Here is a 25,474-nt window from a genome sequence, read left to right as displayed (position 1 = left end):
CATATCCTTTGTCCATTTTTTACTTGGGTTATTTGTCTTTTTGTTGTTGAGGTTTTGCAGTATCTTGTAGATTTTAGAGATTAGATGCTGATCGGATTTGTCGTAGCCAGAAATTTTTTCCCAGTCTGTAGGTTGTCTTTTGACTCTTTTGGTGAAGTCTGTGGATGAGCATAAGTGTTTGATTTTTAGGAGTTCCCAGTTATCTAGTTTCTCTTCTGGTGTTTGTGCATTGTTACTTATGGTTCGTATTGTGTTTATGCCATATATTAGGGCTCCTAGCATTGTCCCTATTTTTTCTTCCATGATCATTATCGTTTTTGATTTTATATTTAGGTCTTTGATCCGTTTTGAGTTAGTTTTTGCGCATGGTGTGAGATGTGGGTCTTGCTTCATTTTTTTGCAGATGGATATCCAGTTATGCCAGCACCATTTGTTAAAGGCATTGTCTTTTCCCAATTAACAGACTTTGGGCCTTTGTCTCTAGAGGAAATTTTTTTACAAAGGATTCAACACAAGGAACATTTGTGTAACAAAACAGGCTTTTTCATCAGCAATAAGTTTACTGAAAATGCAAATGTTTAGAGTGATTATTAAGGAAAAAAGGAAAGAAAGAAAAAAACTGGGAAAAGTTCAAGAAATGGCATTAAAGCACAACTCAGCGAGGAGCTAAGTACCTTGCCTTTTTATAGTGATCAATCAGTATATAGAACTTAAAATATTTAGTAGTATGGGTGGTTAGTATGTGCCATGAATGATCTTTGAATGTCACTTTTCTCTCAGCTCTGCTTGGAGTAGCAGGCACTCCCTGATGAGGGCTTTGATCGCTAGTATTAAAGGAATAATTGCAGGATTGACATTTTTACTGTGAAAGATGGTAAGTTGAAAGAGGCATCATACTGCTCGCTCTGAGCTAGTCTACAGATATACTTGCACAAGCCAAGGTTTTACTTGGGAAATGGTTTTGAATCTGTCCTCAGACACAAGCTACCTTCAACTTCCTTAGTCACAGAAAAATCTCAGTAAGCTATCCATGTTTGAGCATCATAAGGATGGGCTAGCAGCTAAGTATAAATTTATTAAGGCATCTCTGCATGTCTGCTAAGGGGCTGTAGTTGCACAGTGGTTAAAGCAATTGACTGCTAAACAAAAGGTCGGCAGTTCAAAACCACCAGCGGCTCCGCAGGAGGAAGATGTGGCAGTCTCCTTCTGTAAAGATTTACAGCCTTGGAAACTCTATGGGGTCACTATGAGTCGGAATCGACTTGACCGCAGTGGGTATGGTTTGGTTTGAGCATGTCTGCTAGAATGAGTTAAATTTAAAAGTATAGTCCCCAGCAGCCATTGAGCTGGTATATTTTATAAAAGTACATGAATCAAATAATTTCTGAAAGTGATCTGTCCTCTTTTGAACTAAATCCAATTTTGGCTCATCTTTTCTGATGGGAGTTAGTTACCAAGTACCACAATCTCTGGAGGTATCTTATAGTTCATGATAATAAACTATGTCATTTTTCTGATTACCCATGACAGCAGTTCAGTTCTTGAAAAGACCTGAACAGTGGCCTTAAAGACTGTCATGGATTGAATTGTGTCCCCCCAAAATATCTGTCAACTTGGCTGGGTCATGATTCCAAGTATTGTACGATTGTGTAATCTGATGTGATTTCCTTATGTGTTGTAAACTCTATCACTATGATGAGGTTATATGTGATCTCCTTATGTGTTGTAAATTCTATCACTGTGATGAGGTTATACTGATGAGGTTTACAGGATTAGATAGTGTCTTAATCCAATCTCTTCGGAGATATAAAAGAGAGAAGTGAGCAGAGACACATGGGAACCTCACACAACCAAGAAAGCAGTGCCGGGAGCAGAGCGCGTCCTTTGGACCTGAGGTTCCTGTGCTGAGATGCTCCCAGACCACAGGAAGACTGATGCATCACAAGGACCTTCCTCCAGAGCTGAGAGAGAGAGAAAGCCTTCTCCTGGAGCTGATGCCCTGAATTTGGATTTGTAGCCTACTGGACTATGAGAGAAAAAATTTCTCTTGTTAAAAGCCATGCACTCATGGTATTTCTGTTAGAGCAGCACTAGATGACTAAGACAAAGACTGTACACAATCTGGCACCCACGCCCTCTCTGACACTCATTCCCATTCACTTGCCTCCATCCTCACTGGAGTCCCTGTTATTCCTAACAAACCAGGCATGATCCTACCTCAGGGCCTTTGCATTGGCCATTCCTTTCTGTGTGACACTCTTCCTCCAAACATTCGCTATACCCACATACCTCCTTCAAATCTTTGCTTAAATGTCATCTTCTCAGTGAGGCATACCCTGACCACCGTAATTAAAGTAGCAATCCCATTAGCACTTCTATTTCCAGATCTTGCTTTATTTTTTTCCATGATATTTATCACTAATTGACTTGACAGCAGTAGGTTTGGTTTTTGGTAATATGATATATGATTTACTTATGTATAAATTTATTACAATTTTTATAATTTATATATTATTTTGCCTTCCTCTACTAAAATATAAGCTCCATGGGGCAGAGATTTTTGTCTCTTTGATTCACTGCCTTATCACAGCACCTCAAAAGTATCTAGGATCTAGTAGGTGTTAAATAAAAGGAGTCCTGGTTGCTCAGTGGTTAAGTGCTCAGCTGCTAACCAGAAGATCGGCAGTTCAAACCCATGAGCCATTCCATGGGAGAAAGTTGTGGCAATCTGCTTCTGTAAAGATTGTAGCCTTGGAAACCCTATGAGCAGTTCTGCTCTGTCCTATAGGGTTGTTATGAGTTGGAATCGACTTGATGGCAATGGGTTTGGTTTGGGTTTTTTTTTTTTTTTTTTCTTAGGTGTTCAATAAACAGTCATTTAATGATGAAGAGCAGTTAAATACTAGCAGCTGTATATGGTGAGATCCACACCTACCTCAATCATGGTTATAGGCTTAGTGTTTTCCCAGTGCCTGGTACGTGGTAGGTGCTCAGTAAATATTTATTGAATGAATGAATACATAAATTTCATTTCAAAGCTAACAGAACATTTGCTATAAACAAAGATAAGAGGATATTAAAATATTTTCCTATTTTATACCTTGAAACTCATGGCCTGTCAGAAAATTATTTCTTTACAGTGTTTCTTACAGAGCTGGAAGGCAGGTTTTCCAAACAGATTAGCAGTCAAATGGCCTTAATAAATGTATACTTAGCTGCTAGCCCATCCTCTTTTACAAGGTCAGAAGCAGAAGACACGGCACTGAAACCCACAAAACATCTTGTATTTTTCAAATTAGAATTCTTCATGAGGTGAGTATGTAATAGTAATCAGTAATGGTGTACCTGGCCCTAAAGCTCATCAGCTCCTCATTTAACATCATGAATAATATTTAGAGCTGAGCTTTGTTAAGGATAAGGTGGGCATGAAGTTTTTAAGGACTATTCAGTTGGGAGAGGTAAGAGCATTGCCGCTTTTAAATGGAGTACATCATTCTCTGAGGACGTCCAAAAGCAAAGAATTATGCTGTCGGCAGAGGATCTCTCATAGTTCTCATCTGTTATTTGTGATTACTGAAATGGATTATGCTATAATTTGAGATAGTTTTCCTGGGGTCATATAATTAGAAGTGATAAGACTGTAGATGTCAGGTTATGTCATATATGTGTATATGCTCGAATCCATGATCTCTTCTACCTTAGTCATTGAAGCAACCATGTACCCAGCTCAATCATCATTATTAGCACCTTTTTGCTGTTCAAACCTCTGAATTCTAGAGCATCCATTCTTCACCCTCTTGTCTGAATTCTGCCCTGGGAAATAGGGACTGGATCTTTGTATTGGGGTATCAATATTAAGAGTATTGTGCAAGAGCCAGAAGAGGTACATGTAGGAAGGGTATGTTTGGCTCCCCAAAGATATTTTCCCACAGAAACTTCCTTTCTGTAATAACATTTGAGTACTGTTACATTAAAATATTTCAGTGTTATTATTAAAATATGTGTTTTGTAGGCTGAATTAAGCACTTGAATTCCATACAAATTATTTCACTGAGAAATATATTCTGAGTACCAACAACTCATTCATCCTTTGAAGACAGTCACTACTGTTCACATCTTAAATACCCATCTGCTATTGAAATAAACATTTGGTAGAACTTTTGGCTTTCTTCAGAGCCTATGACTCACTTGAACCAGATACACTGGCCATATTCATACTATACCAGTTTGTAAGGAACTGTCTTAAACATTTAAAAAGCCTTTCTTCATTCTGGTCCTATCCTCTAGTTTTAGGGCCTACTTTTCCATTTGCTAGGTAAGCATCTCAGTCCTCTGAAGTTTCTCAGAAACAACGAGTACAAATCCAAATTTATCATCCCCTTCCATAACTGTATCCCCCACCAAAAAATCTTATCTATTCCCGAATATGCTATTGTTGTGAACTCTGTCAGCATTCTGTCATTCTTAAAACATTTTACTTTACCTTTTACTTAGTAGTAAAAGGAAGTTACTTTCCACTACTCTCTCTCTCTCGCTTTGCATCTACATCTAATCAACCCTTGAGTTCTTTTTATTAGATTTTCTAGATGCCTCTAGACTTCATCCCCTCATTTCTATACCTTTTCTATCACTCTTCTAATTTAGGACCTCATGTTCATCTGGCTCTTTGGAAATAGCCTAGCTGGACTCAGTGGCTCAGAGTGTTTACCTTTTACCACAGCTACCTGAGATTTCTTCCTAAATCATTGAAAAAATACTTCCTTTCTCAGATACCTTCAGTGGCACCCCATTGTTTAAAGAATAAACCCCAAACTCTTTAACATCATAATTAAGTGCTTTCTAATTTAGTTCCTGTGTTATTATTTGAGTCTCATTCCCCACTATATCTCTCCATGAACACTGGTCTCTCTGTGTTACCTCTTTCCTTGAATATACCTTTTAAAGATTATGAGTCCTTTTTAATGCCATGGATCTCTTTGGCAGTCCGGTGAAGTTTCTAAACCCCTTCCTAGAATAATATTTTTAAATGTGTAAAATAATAAACATAGAATTACCAAGAAAAGCAATTCTACAGTAATACAATTCTGTGTGTGGACCTATTGTCTATGGATTTTGGCTTTGCTCATTCTCCCTTTAGTATAGAAGTGTTCCCACTCTTCTGATTATTGAAATCCGTCTCATCTTTCAAAGACTAGTTAAATTCCCATCTCCTCTCTGAAACTTTACCTTGAGTTTCTGCACCATCAGTATTCATCACTTTGCCCTTTGCCCTTTCACAGTAGATTATTTGTATTTCTAGTCAGCCCTTTTCTTTGTTCTGCCCTTTTTATATTTTATTGACTGCTATGTGAAATTGTCAAGGATTTCATTTTACTTGGCTCCACAATTAATGCCCATGAAAACATCAGTCAAGAAATCAAATGATGTATTACATTGGACAAATCTGCTACAAAAGACCTCTATAAAGTTTTAAATAGCAAAGATGTCACTTTGAGGACTAAGGTGAGCCTGACCCCAAGCCATGGTATTTTCAATCGCCTCATATGCATATGAAAGCTGGACAATGAATAAGCAAAACTGAAGAAGAATTGATACCTTTGAATTATGATGATGGTGAAGAATATTGAATATACCATGGCCTGCCAGAAGAAGGAACAAATCTGTCTTGGAAGAAGTACAGCTAGAATGTTCCTTAGAAGCAGGGATGGCGAGACTTCCTCTCACGTACTTTGGACATGAAATCAGGTGGGACATCACGCTTGGTAAAGTAGAGGGTTAGTGAAAGAGAGAAAGACCCTCAACAAAATGGATTGACCCAGTGGCTGCAACAATGGGCTCCAACATGGCAAAGATTGTGAGAATGAGGCAGGACCAGGCAGTGTTTCATTCTGTTTTACCTTGGGTCACTATGAGTTGGAAGTGACTTGACAGCATCCAACGACGACAACCACGATGTGTCAAACACTGAACTAGCTACTTTCACATATCTCATCTTCATAATTGTTTTTAAAAACACAATGAAGTATGCATCTCATGGGGAAATTGAGGTCTAGAAATTTTGTTGTTTAACCAAGATCACACGATTAGTTACTCTCACTAGATTATAAATTATTTGAGGGAGGAGTATTTATCTTCCTTTTTATACCTCCTCAGCATCAAGGGGATAATGCTTGTTCAGTAATGTTTGCTCATGTAGATTTAAAAATCAGAAATATTGGGAAGTACTTATCTCCCAATATTTAATGTCACTAGAATTGACCAGGGACCCTGGGAGGGTAGAGGTGTATATAACACTGTTCCTAGGTTAATGTCTATATCAAATTAGCTATGACTACATACTTCTCAACATCCTATAAACCCTTCTGATTCCTATTAGTTTCACAAATTGAAGACTTACACAGAAGGGCTTTCAATAGTCAATTTCTTAAAATATTCTCTTATACTTTTGATGAAAAAACAGCAAAGTTGGACCAATTAAAGAATTTATTTGGAATCAAAATTAATTCAGGAAATGTTTGACGCTTACATTTGTATTAACACATCGGAGCAATTGAACCGCCTATTTCCTCTTCTACTCTCAGAGTGAAAACAGTAAAATCAACCAATTTACGTTAGTAAGACAATACATTTTATGTATAGCTTCCTGGTACCAGTTTCAGTTTTTGACTGTGCTTTTATGCCTCTTTTTCTGTAGTCAAATACGATTCTGCAGGAGTTTTCTTAAAACAGCATGTTATCTATATTAAAATAAAAATACTTACTCAAAAAGATTTATTTTTAGCAATAGTAATGCTTTCTTTTCAAAATATTTCAAGTTAAAAGTAGGCATTTATACTCATTAATTTCTCGTGTGGAAATTCTGTAGGTATAGTAACTTTTTAAAAAGGAATTAGATCTTTTGATTTGCCAGTGCCTTTAGCATGCTGTGAACTGTAAATTAATGTCTAATTAATTCATTATGACTATCTAGATTTCATGGTCTTTTCTATTATTATGCTGTAGCAAGTACTAATTACAGTGTGGTAGGGTAATTGATTTTCTATTTCATAGCCCCAGACGGTCCTCCTGAAAATGTGCATGTAGTAGCAACATCACCTTTTAGTATCAACATCAGCTGGAGCGAACCTGCAGTCATTACTGGACCAACATTCTATCTGATAGACATCAAATCGGTAAGGCGTGTCTTACCTTCTATAAAAGTCAGTATAGAGCATGGTTAAAAATACAAGTTTTGGAGCCAGACTCCTTAAATTTCAATCCTGGCCCAGTTAGACCTTAGACAACTTGCTTAACCTCTTTGTGTCCATATCTGTAAAATAAATAATAATAATAATAATAACTGGGGTACAAGGATTTTGTGAGAACTAAATGAATAAGCAAAAGAGCCCTGGTGGGGCAGTGGTTAAAGCACTTGGCTGCTAACCAAAAGGTCAGCAGTTAGAACTCACCAGTTGCTTCACTGGAGAGGGATGTGGCAGTCTGCTTCCTTAAAGGTTACAGCCTCGGAAACCCTATGGGGCAGTTCTGTGCTGTCCTACAGGTTCGCTATGAGTCAGAATCAGCTCAACAGCAGTGCATTTGGCTTTTTTTTTTTTTTGGTTTGAATGAGTTAGCATGCATAAAGATCTTAGAACATTGCCTGATACATAGTACGCACTCAATAAATGTAAAGTATTATTATCATGATTATTATTATATTTATTCTCAGGGTGTAACTGTTGTATATGAAACGCCTTACCATTGAATCAGTTCTGTTTCATAGCAACCCTATCGGACAGAGTAGAACTGCCGCCATAGGGTTTCCCAGGCTATAATCTTTTATGGAAGCAAACTGCCACACCTTTCTCCCACAGAGCAGCTGGTGGGTTTGAACCGCCAACCTTTAGGTTAGCAGCCCAGTGCTTAACCACTGTACTACCAGAGCTCTCCTGGATATAAAGAAGTGATTATTTTGATAGTAATATATTGGATGGAGTCCCTCGGTGGCACAAACGGTTAAGCACTGGACTACTAGCCAGTTGATGGTTCAAACACACCCAGAAGCTCCTTCGAAGACAGGCCTGGTGATTTGCTTCTGAAAGGTCACAGCCTTGGAAACTCGATAGAACTGTTCGACTCTGCACACATGAGGTCACCGTGAGTCCAAATCGACTCTTGGGCAATCAACAACAATATATTGGTTTAAAATACAATGAAATGGGACCCATAATCCCAAAGAGAAGGGAAAGACATTGGAGGAGATATCTTCCAGAGAAGATAACACCAGAACTAAATCTTGAAAAATAACTGAAGCAGAACAGGAAATAGGGCAGTAGGGAATAGAGGTGTGAAAGAGTAAGGCTCATTCAGGGAAAATCAAGTAGTTCAGTAGTCCCAGGTCACAGCATTCAAAAAGAAGCTAGATGGAGATGCAGAGACTGTATAAAATGTATGTCGTCTAGTTAAGGGCATTCAGGTGCCAACGGAGGGATTAAAGCAGTAAAATAATTCAGCTGTCTATTTTACAGAGTCACTATGATTGCACTGTAGAGGACAGTTTGGGGGCAGTGCAAGTGGGATGCAAATTAGGCAAAGAGACAGCAAACCATAAGAGTAAAATAGACAAGAAAAGGTAAGGACAGAGTAAATGTAGCGAGATAATGTAATGCAAAATAGTTTAAAGAATTTGGTGAAAAAACAATAAATGAGAGGAAGAATGTAGAATGACTAAATTTTCTAGTTTGGAAAATTGGGTGAAAAGCGACACCATTTATATATTTAGCGGCCATGTAAGGAGTCCTGGTGGTGTAGTGGTTAAGAACTTGGCTGCTACCCAAAATGTCGGCAGTTCAAATCCACCTTGGAAACTCTATGGGGCAGTTCTACTCTGTCCTATAAGGTCGCTATGAGTTGGAATCAACTCGATGGCACCTAACAACACAACAGCAAATGGCCACATGAGGAGGAACGGATCTGAGGAGGAAAATGAGTTCAACACTAGACAAGCTGAGTTTGTGATATCTGGGAATCCTTGACGAAAAGTATTATCTGGAGCTTTGGAGAGAAATTCTGGCTAGGTAGACTTGGAAAGTGTTGTTCTTTAGGAGATACCTGAAATGATAAGAATAGATGGAGTGTGTAAAGTAAGAAGATGACCTGAGGATTGTATCTTGAGGAACAGAAACATTTAAATAATAGGGCACAAAAGACTGAATTAGGGTAGCCAGAGAGACAGAAAGAAACCCAAATGTAAGAAGAAAGACTTCCGCCTAAGACAGGCTGTTCAACAACGTCGATATCGCATAGTTGTTAGCTAAGAGAAGGACTGGATTTCTTGGCACCCTGCTTGGGTTCTGCTGGGCTTGATGACTGCTGTCTTCTGGTGACATCTAATTCATTGAACTAAGTGTCTTATGTTCAAGTCTCCTGTCCCTTTGTCTCTGCCTCTGTCTCCTGTCTCTGTGCATTTTATAATTTTAGTTATTTATTTTTTAAGTGGAAGTACTTCTATCTCGAAAGACCAGTCATCATTATCAGAAAATTTAAGAGATTATTGGCACATCAGTTCTCTCATTCAGCCTTCAGTTCATGTTCCTTTTTTAGAGCATATTCGCAAAGATTTTAGTACATAATTAGCCAAAAATAATCAGTGTGGATGACATCTTGGGAATGTGCATTAAAAGCAAATTATAGAATAATAAAGCTGTCCTCTCTCAGCCTTCTTACTGAAATTAAAAACGAGCAAGCCAAAGAAAGATGGATGGAGAGAATATTTTGCTTTATTTATTTTATACCAGTTACACATTAACCTGTTCATATGCATTGTTTTATTTTCTCTTATCTTATGTAGCAACCTGTTATGCAAACATTATTGTCTTCATTTTACAGAAGAGGGAACTGAGGTACAGAGAAGCTAACGTCTCATATAGCTAAGATCTGCCTAAATCCAGACCTCAGTGGTATGACAGGAGAAAGGAAAAGCTGCCAAATAGCAAATAAATTTGACAATTTAAAATATAAGCTCACTAAAATCCCTGTGGATCAAAGATAGCAAGAATTCAAACAGATTCTAGCACTTCACAGTTTCCCTGGGATTTTTAGAGCTAAGTGATGCTGCTGTTGTTAGTTGCTGTCAAGTTGATTCCAACTCATTGTGACCCATGTGTGCAGAGTAGAACTGCTCCATATGGTGTTAAAGCCTGTGACCTTTCAGAAGCAGTTTGCCAGATCTGTCTTCTGGGGTGCCTCTGGGTGGGTTCAGACTGCCAGCCAATTGTGCCACCTAGTAGAGTCATTTTATTAGAGTCATTTAATTTATTCCTTCATTCATTCAACACATATTTTTAAATGCCTGCAATATATCAGCACTGTGCTAGGTGCTGGATATATTGAAATGTTGAAATGAGCAAATATGATGTGGTCACTGTCCTTATAGAGTGTATCTACAGTTCATTTCATAAGTATGTATGCATCCAAGAATCATTGGCTCCCAGACCAAGGAAAAACATGTGTCATTCAATATAGGACTTGTGCAGACTGGGCCTCTGCCAGACACTAGTCAAAAGGACTTAAAACTATTCCCTTAAAATACTCAAATTAAGCAAAAATTGACAATCTTAAAATATATGGGTAAAGATATAATCATAAATACATCCATAGGAAAATAGTCTAATGCACTTTGTGGTCATTTGTTGACTGCTTCCTAGGATTCTTTCATTCAATGAATATTTATTGAGCAGCTCCTGTTTACCAAGACAGGGATGAAAAAAGATAAATTTATGCTTTCACAAAGCTCACATTCTGATGGGAGACACAGGAATATAAAAGCTCATTCTGGAATGTGAGGTATGAAGTTTTGAGGGGAATATAAACTAACAAAGTGAAGTTCCTGTAGTGCAGGACATAGGCTACAGGAAAGACTTTACAGAGCAAATTAACTTTGTTCTGGGAGTTGATGATGAGTAGAGTTGTACCAGCTGTGAAGGGTGGTGGTAGTGGGGCAGGAAAAGGAGAGAAAATAGGATCAGAGTCTAATTACTGGTACTTACGTTACATATAAAACCAATACACTTCAATAATGATAGGAAATATTTGAGTTGGAATCGACTCGATGGTGATGGGTAGAACCTCAAATAGCATATGACCACACTTGCAATTAATTAAAAGGAAATGAGGGGTCAAAAGTGTATGAGTTTTCAGTCCTGGGTAACTGAACAAATCGCGGTTAACAACAACAAAGGAGACAATCATTTGCACCACCCAGTACAGTCATTTAATTCATTCCTTCATTCATTCAACACATGTTTAGTGAAGAAAGAAAATGGAATCTGTGCATGGTGAATTTGAGGACCTAGCATCCTGTTTAAATTGTATTAAATAATTTTTCAAGATATTGTAGAGCACATGCATGCTGTTATATTTTTACTACTTGATATTGTTATCCCTTTTTTTCTTAATTGAAAGCATTGGAACATTTTAATTTCACTTTAAAAAATCAGGTCCAATGACTTCGTGGTAGTATAGAGACTTCTGAACTCTTGAAGACCTGGGTTCAAATTATATCTCAGCTATGAATACAGTAACTGTGAAATCTTGAGGAAGTCACCTCAACTCTATAAAAGCAAAATTCAGATAGCTGTAGCAGTCAGGCAAATAACATAAACCTGCAGTCAGAGTGAAGTCCACTGGGTGAGGGTGTAATGAATTGGAGACTGATGCCCCATTACAGGGATCAACTGTCCCTCATCTCTAAGTAATTGTTACCCAGCGTGAATGTAAGGAGAATTCAGAAAGCCAGGCTTCTCTATGAAATCCCCTGATATTTAAATGTCGACAACCAATTAAACACATGTACACACATTTCTCCAGTGGATACATGTGCCTGATCTGACTGCTGTGGTGATTTGTTTTTCTACCACTTTAGAGAAGAAGTGGGGCATCTGCCTGTACTACTTTGTCCTAAGATGGGAACTATCTGTTTGATTAGACAATGCAGAGGTTGTTTATCTATCAGCCTTTAAGTTAAAAAAGCCCTTAGAACAGCATTTGAAGAACACATTTAACAAAACGTAAACATCTTTCAAGGCTATGATGGAGAGTCAAGTTGAAAGTGAACTTAATCACTTAATAACAGCATATACAGCTGGGTTTTAAGTGTTTCAGTTCAGGTGCCTGAGAGCAGCATATGTAATAGGACATTGAATTTTCTGATGGTCATCTTAGGAAAAGCATTTCTGTTTTAGGGCTGGAAACTTCAGCTATGGTTAATCCCTAAGATAAATAGGCCAGACCTCTGTCAAAGACAAAGAGCCCTGGTGGCGCAAGGGTGAAGAGCTGGGCTGCTAACTGAAAGAAAGGTCAGAGGTTTGAACCTACCCAGCAGCTCCGCAGGAGAAAGACTTGGCAATCTGCTTCTGTAAATATTACAGCTTAGAAAACCGTATGTGACAGTTCTGTTGTGTCCCATGAGGTTGCTATGAGTCTAAATCAACTCGACAGCACCCAACAACAACTATCAAAGACAGACTATATTTGAACAAATGTTACAGCTATATTTAATACACCTAATGATACTCATTTGTACAGTTTAATAATCATGTTTTCTACAATTGAGTTCATACCCAGTGCAAAGCATAATGCTAGATCAAAGTTTTTGAAACTGCTGTCTTGACCAACATTTTTAAAATGAATTGAAATAAAAAAGAGCGAGAAAATATTAAAGTGCGTTTCATAAAGAAGTTTATTTCTGAAACTTGTTATAACATATACATGGTATATATATATATAGAAAATATTGTATGTTATATAAAAGCCAAACCTATTGCCATTGAGTCTTGTTCTGACTCCTAGCGACCCTATAGGACAGAGTAGAACTGCCCCATAGGGTTTCCAAGGAGTGGCTGGTGGATTCAAACTGCCAACCTTTTGGTTAGCAGCCAAGCTCTTTACCACTGTGCCACCAGGGCCCCAATACGTTATACATATAACACATTACATATGAAGTGTTATGTATATACACATTATGTATATAACATTATATATGTATGACGTGTATGTGTTTATACACACACACATACATGCATATAGTTTGAATTATGTTATAAAACATGTTTCCTAGTGTGGGTCATGGTTAAAAGAGTTTGAAAATCTTGTGTTAGCTATTTCACATCAATTCCATCTAAACCTCAACCAAACACTACAAATATGCGTTATTGCCCCAATTTTACATACACAGAAAGTAAGACACAGCAGAAGTGACTTGTGACCTAATACAGAAGCTATTAAGTGGCCAGGCTGGAATTTGAACCCTTGATGACTGGACACCAAAACCTACATTCTTTCTTCTTCAAAACATTGGAGTAAAAAACAGAGTTTCACTGACTTCAGGGGTGTTTTTTGCTTGTTCATTTGCTTTGATTGATGGTGGTTGGTTGATTTTTTGTTTTTTCCTTTTATTTTCACTTGAAATAAGACTAATAAGTGTTAGAAAAGTAACACTTCAGATTTCCCAGGCAGTCTGACTGTAAACAAAACAAACAAAATTAACTTAGAAATCTTGGCAAGATAAATATACTTCATGTAGCTTTGTAGTCTGTTTTGGTGATTCGGACTTCACGTGCTGCTTCCTTAATTGTTAGCTACTTTTTCCTGTAGGTGGATAGTGATGAATTTAACATCTCCTTTATCAAGTCAAATGAAGAAAATAAAACCACAGAAATTAAAGATTTAAAAATATTCACAAGGTATTCCGTGGTGATCACTGCATTTACCGGAAACATTAGTGCTGCGTACGTAGAAGGGAAGTCAAGTGATGAAGTGATTGTTACCACTTTAGAAGCAGGTAAGGTGTTATTTTTTCATCATTGCTAAAAATTGACTGAGAGTTAGCTGTCTTTCTTACAGTTTCTCATCCTCTGCCCCCTCAAAAGGGTATGTGTTACCAGGAGTTTTTTAAGCTTATAAATAAATTCAAGGACACACTGCAATTGACTGACATGAGGCTTTATATTTACATTTTAAGGCAAAGTGGAATTATGCAAAATAGCCAGTCCTTGTAAATACAGAAACAAAATAGTTTATAAATTAGGTACCCAGTGTACTTTTTTGCACTTATTTAAACTGCTAAATATTCCAGAAATTGAGCTACTTTGCGAACGAGATTACTTCTACAGCTGTCTGTAACCAATAATGTTTCATCTAAAAGTCTATCCTAATTATTTCTGTCCTGTGATTTAATTGCTAATTAATGTAAGAATACTCTATTATTAAATAATCTGGAACTCAGAGTTAGAATCCAGGACACTTTTACCATAACTCTTTTTTTGACTTAGTCAAGTGACATGTTTATTATGTTATCTATTTGATGAATGTCAGAACCCATGCAGATTTCCTCAAGTTCTTATAAACAGGGTCTGAGTGAACAATAAGATTGTAACCAATAAGAATTAAATGTGGAAAGTCACCCTCCCAGAATGTGCTTGCCCCATCCTCCTTCAGACTCCTGATGTTCTTTGCCACCAGACATATCATTGGAAAAAAGCAGATGAAGGGATGTGTTGCTATAGCTTATTTGTTGCTATGTAAGGTAAGTATAGAAGGTAAAAAGTTTTTAGCTAGTCATTTCACTATGATATATTCTTTTTCCATTTTGTCTATAAAATCGTGATTATAAATTAAGAGGTAAAGTTTATCCTCGGCACCCTAAAATTCCACTTGTTTTCATATTGGTGTCACATATTAACCGTTATCCCAAATATCTGGTTTCCTTGCACTTCTGCTCCATCGTGTCTGTCTCTGAGGAAGGATGCTAAAGAACTTTTTCACATGTATTCCATAAAGTATTAATTGTCACATTTTAATGTGCTACCTCTCCCAAGGATACTGTAGTTTAATAAATTTTTACTGAATCTCTCAGAGTGGAATTTTAGATGTAAAACCAAAGATATTTGTGGGACAGGAAGTTCTATCCAGCATTCACATAATCCCTCCCCTTACTGAACTTTAATCCTGAACTTTTTCAAGAAGCATTTTTTATTAAAAAAAAAAAAAAAGAAATTATATTTTATGTCTATCATAAAAATGGGTAACATCAAATGTTGTGAAAATATATCTGTTGAACCAACTTAAGGTTTATTTTAGCTATAATTTTTTTTATTTAAAGTGTAGTATTTGACACAATAACATGTTTACTCTGTCACTGTTATTTATTTACTTATTTATTTTTATGCTTGCTACAGGATACTGTCTATAAAGATGCTTGTAAGATAATAAACCTTGAGCATCTGAACTATTGATAGCCAAATATTAACAGCCTTCTTCATGGAAATTCTTTCCTTAGCATGATAGAATACATCCATTTTAATTTGATCGTACTGATATATTTATTCAATCATTCACTCATAGAAAGACCACTAATCATGTGGTTTAAGAGTAACTAGCTCTGATATTCATAAAATAAAGTATATACCATTTTATTGGTAATTAGTCTAGCTGTAAGGCTAATTTTTTTATGAAAAATAAACTGGAGTATCTAGCATATATAAAGGACTCTCAAAACTCAACACAAAAAATCTATTAGAAAATAGACAAAAGACATTTCACCAAAGAGGAGATATGGTTGACAAATAAGCATCTGATAAATTTTCAACATCATTAGTCATTACGGAAATGCAAATTAAAACCACAATGAGATATCACTATGCATTTATTAAAACAGATAAAAAAATTTTTTTGAAGTCATAATACTAAATGCTGGAAAAGATGCAGAGAGACCGGATATCTCATACATCGCTGGTGAGAATGGAAAATAGCACAGCCACACTGGAAAACAGTTTGACATTTTCTTATAAAACTAAACATGCCCTTACCACATAATCCAGCAATCACAGTTTTGGGGCATTGATTACAGAGAAATGAAAACTTACATTCACACAAACACCTGCACCCTAATGTTTATAGCAGCTTTATTCATAATAGCAAATACCTGTAAACAACACAAATGACTTCAAAGATTAAACAAGGTCTGGGGAATCCATACAATGGAACACTACTCAGCAATAAAAAGACATGAATTATTGATAGATACAACAGCTTGCATAGTACAAAATCATTCTCAAAATGACAAAATTATAGAGATGGTGAACAGAATAGTGGTTGTAGGGAGCCTGGGAGTACAAATACAAAGAGGTAGCCCAAGGGAGTTTCTCTGTGGTGAGGAAACAGTTTTGCATTTTGTCTGTGGTGGTAGTTACAGGAATCTATAGAGGGGATAAATTACAAAGAACTACACACACACACATACACACAAGCTAGTTAAAAATAGTGAAAGCTGAATAAGATCTGTAGTCCAGTTAAAAATACTGTAGGTGTATCAATTTCCTGGTTTGATATACTACAGTTATATAAGGTGGCACCAATGAGTAAAGCTGGGTAGATTGCTTGGAACTGAATTACTATTTTTGCAGCTTCTTGTAAGTCTTTGTTATGTTAAAACAAAAAGTTCAAAAAGCCACAGAAATGCATTCTATATAAAAATAAATGGATGTAAAAGACAACATAAATCAATAAATAAGTAAGCAAAGTGGATGACCATTATGATTTCTGTGGATCTAGAGACAGCAATGATTCTATGATACATTGGCCTTTTTGCTTGTTTCCATCACAATGTATATGGTTTAAATGATATATATAATACTCTTCTTAAAAATAGAAATTTGAAGCAAACAAATTTTTATGAAGATCAAAAAGAACATAAATTTTTAGAAATTTTAATCAATAAATATTTTATTTTAGCCCCCAAGGACCCACCTAATAATATGACATTTCAGAAGATACCAGATGAAGTTACAAAATTTCAGCTCACATTCCTTCCTCCATCTCAACCTAATGGAAATATACAAGTATATCAAGCTTTGGTTTACCAAGAAGATGATCCTACTACAGTCCAGGTTCACAATCTCAGTATTATCCAGAAAACTGACACATCCATCATTGCAGTGTTAGAAGGACTGAAAGGTGGACATACATACAATATCAGTGTAAGCGTTCATAAATTTTTATAATTTATCTAAGTAACAAAGTCAGTTTACAAACTCAGCGTTCAAAAATATTGCCATTTATGTACACATTATATTTCCCTTATCTTCTTGTGTGTTTAAGACATGCCAACACAAAATAGATTTAAAAAGAAAAAAGAGGAATCCTTTGCCGTCGAGTTGATTCTGACTCATAGCAACCCTATAGGACAGAGTAGAACTGCCTCATAGGGTTTCCAAAGAGTGACTGGTGGATTCAAACAGCCGACCTTTTGGTTAACAATGGAACACTTAAGCACTTTGCCACCAGTGCTTTGAAAATAGATTTCGAGACATGAAATTGCCTATTTCTGCCACCAGGGTTTCCTGTTTCTTATTATAATACAGCAAATACTACTAAAGTACATAGAGAATCAATAAGTTTTCACAATAATAGTGGAATTCAAGAAATAGAGGAGAAAAGAAATACATGTTAAAAATAAAAGAGCAGTGATACATAAAGAGAAAATTCTGCCTAAAGGAACACTGTTTATGTGTGATTGTAAATGAAAAATGGAAAAGCAAATTTCAGAACAAAGACAAAAATAACAATTTACATGTTTGAAATTCACATGAATTTTACACAACTATTACTAAAAGCCAATAGCAGTTTATACCTTAAGTCCAAATTACCCATTTTAGAACATAAATGTTTGAGTAAATACACACCAGAACACACACACAGGATTTGTTTCTTCTTTTGCCTGTTTTTGTATCACATAGAATTATATGGTTCAGAAAATCAGCTTCTAAGCAACATGCAATTCAGCCAAAACTTCAGGTAGCTTAGCATCTAATCCTCCTAACAACTGTTTATAATTGTATGTGTGCTTAGCAGAACATTGTTATTCATAATTTATATTACCCTGATTTCATATATAAAGAGCCCTGGTGGTGCAGTGGTTAAGCGCTTGGCTGCTACTCGGAAGGTTGGTGTTTTCAACCCACCCAGCAGCACCTACCAATAGCATAAATATGTATATTTTTTCTTTCTTTCCCTCACTCATTAACGTATCTTGCCAGTATTCTTGTTGTGCCTCCCATTAAATGGGCCACCATTGTAAAAGATCTTATCGAGGCAGGGTGGTGGTTAAGAGAATGACCTGGCCTGGCTTCAAATGCTGCCTGTTACTTTCTGTTTCTAGACATTTACCTCCAATGTGTGCCTCTGTTTCTTTATCTGAAAAATTGGACATGAGAATAATAACTTTATTTATAGGACCGTTCTGAGGAGTACGTTTATAGTTGTAGGTAGTGAGCGCTGTTATCAATTTTGGCTGTTGCTAATACTGAATCAGAATCTGCATACCTGCATTTAACAGGGTCCCAAAAGACTTCTTTGCACACTGCGGTTTGAGAAACACTTCACAACTTTTTCATTTATTATGTCACTTAAATGTTAGGTTGTACTGTAAAGAAAAATATGAAGCATGCCATAACATTGCCTCTTATTTTGAATACTTCCTTTTTTTTACTTATATACATTACAATAACTATTTCATTTATACATTTTTTACATTTTATAAGCTTGGTTTATTTACTATACCTACCATATCATACAAAATATTATAATTTCAATCCAATAAAACATTTTCAAAGTAACTATAGTGTGGGAGGTGTATTGCTGTGAACCACTAATGTATAAAACAAATTAATCAATTCCAATAAACATATTACATTCTGAATGGTGTTCACCAAGTACAACAAAAATTGGCCAACAGCATGGTCTTTATTTTACACAGCAGGGTAAAGTGAATAAAAGAAGATTCTGTGTCTACAGCTTCCTAAACACAAAGTTAATTGAAAGGATTCACATTTGTGTAAATCACACTCTGTATAAACAAACAAATGTTTTATGAGTATATGCTGCATTATGCAGATTATAGCGTTGGATACCTTGGGGCAGGGGTGAAGAAGGGCATGAAGGCCAACTTTCAGAGGGATGATTTAATACAGGAAAACTGGGAGGCTGAAGGAATAGGATTTCATCTCAGAGAAGAAAAAAAAGAGGATCTTGAATATGGATTTAAAGAAAATCAGAGTTACCTAGCTACAGAGAGAAGGAACAGGTGTTTGAGTAGGTTAAGAGAGAGTGTAGACCGAGTGGCCTTTCTGTTCTGTTCCTCCTACGAGTTCAAACTGAAGCCACGGTCCTTTCCTGATATCTGTGATAGGGCTATTTAGATCACTCAGCCTTTGTTCATGGAGCTTAGCATCAGAACATCAGTTTTAAGAAATACAATATTGTTAACATTGTTCCTACATATACTGTATTCATTTAAGTGACTGCAAAAATATATATAATAGAGTATATGCAATTGTTTTTAAAAGTGTGGTTATTCTTAAAATTATGTAAAGCCAAAATCAGTTAGAATATATACACATAATCAGTAAGTTGAAAAAGTAACAAAATGTTTCTTTGTTTTAGGTTTATGCGATCAATAGTGCTGGAGCAGGGCCAAAGGTTCAGATGAGAATAACAATGGGTATTAAAGGTACACATATGAGCTTCCTTCCCATGAAATGCTATTGTCTTAATCAAATAGTAATTATGATTTGAATTGCACGTAAGCATTAAGGATGTAGACAAGCTTTTAAATGATGCACATGCATCTAATAAGCATGTATTAAGTAATAACATCTATGCTTATTAAAGCTACAATTTAAATGTCTAAATAATAATGCAAATTATCGTGTTAAAAAAAGAGAACATCCACCTGCTATGTATCTCATAATTCTTTTCTTCTAAATGGAGACTTTTCCAAAACAGATTTTATACTCTGTTGTTTTAAGTTTTTTTAATCTTATTGAAAAGAAAACTTGTTACTTAAATCACCCATGACTAGATTTAACTAGTTCTAATTAGATCCCTTGACTCAATCTTTTTTTAATCTTAGAATTCAGATACTTTTCAGTTAATTAAATTGTGTTTACTGAATTCCCACCATATATTCAGTGTTATGATTCTGACTATATAGTAAATCTATCAAATTCGTGATTATTATAGGTATTTTTAGTAGAAAATATAAGTAAAATTCAGACTTTCCCCCACCCCCACAAAAAACAACACAAACAAGCAAACAAAAAGAAAAGAGTAAGAGGGATTTAAGTCTATTCAGCCATTCAAGGTGCTTTCTCTTCCTGAGACTGAAAATAAGCAAGTGATTATGCCATCTCTAAAAATGTGCCATAAAACCACAGAAAAAAAACAAAACAAAACAAGTGTGTGGAATTTTAGTAGAATTCCACTGAGTGCTTCTCTTTCTAGAATAAAAAATAAGTTTTCTTAGTCATTGGTAAGGACAGCAGAGCATAGGGATTAAATTACAAGGTTCAGGCTGGCTCTAGGATCAGCCTGCCTGAGATTGATCTTGGATCAGCTGCTTGGTATCTGTTTGACCTTGGGCAAGCTTCTCAAACTAAGTCTGTAAAACGGAGATAACGCCAGTTCCTATCTCACAGATTGTTATGAGGCTTTAAAGACATAATCTTTGAAAAACCTCTAGGACAGTACCTGGAAGCTAATATTATTAATAAGAAGAACTACTCATTGTAAAATGAAGCTGATGAATTTTATATTTTCGTCACTGGATAGTTGATACAATTGTAGTGCTACAGAACCATGCTATTTATAAGTGTTTTTTTTTTTAATTTTTATTTAAAAGGATAAATTATGTACTTTTTAATGTATGGAAATGCTGGTGGCGCAGTGATTAAGAGCTACGACTGCTAACCAGAAGGTCGGCAGTTCAAATCCACCAGGCACTCCTTGGAAACCCTACGGGGTAGTTCTGCTCTGTCGTATAGAGTCGCTATCAGTTGGCATCAACGGGTTTGGTTTTTTGGTTTTTTTTAATGTATAAATACTTAAAGTCTTCAAAAATCAGTTATTTTACAAAATGACTTTATTACAAGAGCTTTGTTGTTTGTTTTTTTTTTATTCAGGGGCAGACATGTAGGTATGCAAGTAGCAATAAATGCATTATATTTATGTTGTAGAAAACTTCCCATTTCAAGTGCTTTGCTCATTCCCAGGTAAAGATAATTACTTCTGACCTTCAGTCACTTCGGTAGGGCAGGTAGATTCATGATTATCATTGAGAGAAGATACATGAGCACTGGTAGCAGTGGTGGGGTCCTAGAGAATTTCGTTTTTCTCTAGTAATATACATGATTTTATTAGTGGCATAGAGTATTGAATTCAGAGTAACCAAAAAAAAAACTAAACCCATTGCCGTCCAGTCGATTCCGACTCATAACGACCCTATAGGACAGAGTACAACTTCCCCATAGGGTTTCCAAGGAGCGGCTGGTGGTTTCGAACTGCCGACCTTTTGTTTAGCAGCCGTAGTGCTTAACCGCTGCACCACCAGGGCTCTGAATTCATAATAGTCTTGTTAAACCTGCATTTAATAGATAATTTAAGATGGATGGCAATGCCCAGTGCTGGATTCTTCTACTAGGCAACCTCTGCTTGGGACCTCCCCAGTGGCCTGGTGGAGAGTTTCTCAGACTACCCTGTAATCTGAAGCTGTTCCTACTGATCTCCTTCCTTATCCCCTTTCACAGATCTCAGACCTGCATCATGGTCTGAGGCTTTTCCCACCTACCCTTGCTCCCTCTCCCTTTCTTCTTCACAGGCATTTCCCTGAGGAAATCTCTTACATATCTAACCTCATCATAGCCTTTACTTCTCAGAGGACCCAAACTGAGGCTTCAGGTAGGAAGTTTGAGTTTGAATCTGAAGCTCAAAAGAGAGAAGTGAGCTAAAGTATCAAGTCAAGAAAATTTGATTTAAATCTTGATATTCCTCTTTGATAGGTGTGTGACATAAGCCCATTTTCTCATCTATAAAATGGAGATAATGTCGCTAATCTTATGGAATTATTTAGAGGATTTTATAAAAATTTTATAAATATGGAAATTGAAAAATCTGGTTACGTAATTTACCAATGCTCAAAAATCTAGAATAAATGCTGTAAGATGAAATGAAACAAGCAGAGCTTTTACAAAATACTGGTTTTGGAGAAAATTTTTTTGTCAATGATAAAATGTGAATTATCATGTCGCTTTTAGAAACCATTCTGGCAATATCTGTTAAAGTTAAAAATAGATACATCGTTTGTCCCAGAAAGTCTGCTCTTGAGGATCCATTTCACTTGGGGGTGGGGATCAGTAAATAAGGCTAAATGTGCAGGGTGATTATTGTAGCAAATGTTCAAAAACTTGAGAAAAAGTGAATTCCCATAACTAAAGGAATAATTGACTAAATTATGATGTAGTCACACCATGATTTATAATATAATCATTGAGAAGAATGAATTAGCACTGTACCTGATGAGTTGGAAGGACTTACACAAGTTATATTTAAGTGCAAAAAGCAAGATATGAGGGTAGTTATGTAAAATATAGCCCCATTAAAAATTAAAAAGTGGTGAGTCCATTATTTATGTGTTTTTATATGATTATGTGAATATGGAGAAATATATGGGAGGATATCATCCAGATGTTTGTCATAGACTAACTCTGAGAGGGAATGTTCATTCTGGTGTTAGTATTAGCCAAAGGAAGTGGAAGGGAAAAAAAACTGTACTAAATTATTAGTTTCATGAAATCATATTCATGCATTTGTGAAAATTATATGTCCATGAGATCATATATAATTTGATTTTTTTTTTTTTTTTAATATCTGAAGGTGAGTCATATGTCTGAAAGTCACACCGGGCCCCATTATCTCAGACAAGTCTCAAAGATGTAATTATGCCATTAGGAAATAATAATTGCTAAAAGTATGCTGTATCAAAACAAAACTCTACTTAATTTGGTATTTGTGTTTGTCATTACTTTATTTGCAAATTACTTACATCAAATTATATTTTAAGATGACTTTTTTTCTCTTCAAACACTAAAAACTCTAGCAAATATTTTTTCTTTTCTTATAGCTCCAGCACGACCAAAAACTAAACCAACCCCTGTTTATGATGCCACTGGAAAACTGCTTGTTACTTCAACAACAATTACAATCAGAATGCCAATATGTTACTATAATGATGATCATGGGCCGATCAAAAACATACAAGTATTAGTGGCAGAAACAGGAGGTATTATCAAATGTCAGCTTACCTTGTGAAATTGTGGAGAGTGAATTGCTGAATGCTTAAGAAATTTCAGTTCAAAATTAGTAATATAAGATTGATTCTCAATTATCACACACTTCTTGAGCTTAGTAGATTGTCAACGTGATCATTAGTTATACTAATAATTTCTTTATTCCTAAAATATTTTACCATATAAGATAATAAAGAAAACCAAACCAGTTGCCATTGAGTCAGTTCCCACTCATGGAGACCCTATGTGTGTCGAAATAGAATTGTGTTCCATAGGGTTTTCAATGGCTAATTTTTTGGAAGTAGATTGCCAGGCCTTTCTTCTGAGGCACATCTGGGTGGACTCAAACCACCAACCTTTGGGTTAGCAGCCAAGTACTTAACCATTTTTACCACCCAGGTACTCCACCATATAAGATAAAGGATAGTTAAAATATGTGATTTATATATTCCATATCCCTAGTAGATTGTTTCGATTTTGGCAAAACAGAGTCTTGATAGCTTCTTTGGAGGTATTAGCAAGACAGTTACTCTTGTTTGAGGGATGTTCCTCCTCTACCTGAGAAAGTCATTGTCCACAACAATGTCTATAGATTCATGAGTTATGGGGTTACCTGCCTATCTAGGTAGATTAGGTGAATCATCCATGGTAGTTAATAAAGTGACGGACGTTTTATCCAGATTTCCCTCATGCAATTATAGAAACACTCTTTATAAATGTGAAAATACATTTGTATATTATTTATAATGATTATGCTCTTATTTTCTGAAAATAGCTCAGCATGATGGAAATGTAACAAAGTGGTATGATGCATATTTTAATAAACCAAGGCCATATTTTACAAACGAAGGCTTTCCTAACCCTCCATGTACAGACGGAAAGACAAAGTTCAGTGGCAACGAAGAAATCTATGTCATTGGTGCTGATAATGCATGTATGATTGCTGGCAATGAAGACAAAACTTGCAATGGCCCTCTGAAACCGAAAAAGCAATACTTGTAAGTATACTTTATGTTTACCATGAATAGTGTTATCAAGCTAGTTAACCCATCTTTCATCCATCCATCTACCTGCTCCTTTCTCCTTTCAGTAAGTGCTGGGCATCCATCATTTGCCATGGCCTTTTTCAAGCATTAGGAAAGTAAAGATAAATAAGAAATTTCAGTTAAGAATTAGTAATACAAGGTTGATTCCCAATTATCACACAATTCTTGAGCTTAGTAGATTGTCACCGTTATCATTAATTATACTGATAATTTATTTATGCCTAAAATATTACACCATATAAAATAATAAAGAAATTCAGCTTGAATTGCCTTTACATTCCAAAAACATTTTCCTATAAGGGAACTGGGCAAAAGTAAAAATAATCATGATCTGATGTGGTAAGTAATGTAGGACATATGAAAAATATGCCACTGGGACACAGGTCCAAACAAAAAACCAAATCTGTTGCCATCAAGTCGATCTGATTCATAGCGACCCTATAGGACAGAGTAGAACTTCCCCTAGAGTTTCCAAGGAGCACCTGGTGGGTTCAAACTGCCAACGTTTTGGTTAGTAGCTATAGTACTTAACCTCTACACCACCAGGTTTTCCAGAACACAGGTAGGTGGATTTAATTCCTCCTCTGGAGAGTAATGTGACTAATTTGTAATATTTTGTGTTTTCTACTCATTATTTTGCCATGCAGTATGATGTATAGGATTTTAGAAACACTACCCTATTCTTGGAATCAATGATGGCTTCAGTTTATCTCAGACATAGCAATAATTATCTGCTCTTTCTACCATCAAACATTTTGTAGACCTTAATAATCTAATATCATATTAAAAATGAATGTTGAAAGTGTTGACTTGGTGTATGTTTTGCTGTGTATATTCTCAACAAAAACAAAATAAATAAAATGATTTTAAAAAATCATTGCTGATGTGTTGGCTTCATTAAATTTTTTGCTATATTTATTTTCTTCTATTGACTTGACTGTTGTTTTGTGTCATAAGACTACACAATTTTTTTTAGTTTTTGTAGTTTAAGTGAAAGTTTACATTTCAAGTTAGTCTCTCATACAAAAATTTATACAGTCATTGTTATATGACCATAATTGCTCTCCCTGTACTGTGACAGCACACGCCTCTTTTCTACGCCTGATTTCCCATGTCCATTGAACCAGCTCCTAACATGCTTTGCCTTCTCATCTCACCTCCGGACAGAAGCTGCCCATTTAGTCTCCCTTATCTACTTGAGCTAAGAAGCACACTCCTCACGAGTATCATTATATGTCCCACAGTCCAGTCCAATCTTTCTCTGACGAG

The 25,474-nt window shown here is 35.9% G+C and overlaps 1 protein-coding gene across 1 annotated transcript in view; it reads left to right on the top strand.

Annotated features, from left to right (window-relative positions):
* The window catches only part of PTPRQ (protein tyrosine phosphatase receptor type Q), a 274,890-nt gene that overhangs the window by 176,487 nt on the left and 72,929 nt on the right, over positions 1 to 25,474 (top strand). Inside the window, exons 27-32 of the mRNA XM_004384638.2 lie at positions 7,051 to 7,172; positions 13,633 to 13,819; positions 16,771 to 17,015; positions 19,480 to 19,546; positions 22,994 to 23,152; positions 23,935 to 24,157. Coding sequence (XP_004384695.2) covers positions 7,051 to 7,172; positions 13,633 to 13,819; positions 16,771 to 17,015; positions 19,480 to 19,546; positions 22,994 to 23,152; positions 23,935 to 24,157 — 1,003 coding nt within the window. The remainder of the gene's footprint in view (positions 1 to 7,050; positions 7,173 to 13,632; positions 13,820 to 16,770; positions 17,016 to 19,479; positions 19,547 to 22,993; positions 23,153 to 23,934; positions 24,158 to 25,474) is intronic.

This window comes from Trichechus manatus, unplaced genomic scaffold (assembly GCF_000243295.1).
Source record: "Trichechus manatus latirostris isolate Lorelei unplaced genomic scaffold, TriManLat1.0 scaffold00125, whole genome shotgun sequence".
Lineage (NCBI taxonomy): Eukaryota > Metazoa > Chordata > Mammalia > Sirenia > Trichechidae > Trichechus > Trichechus manatus.
This window is presented reverse-complemented; position numbering and strand designations above follow the sequence as displayed.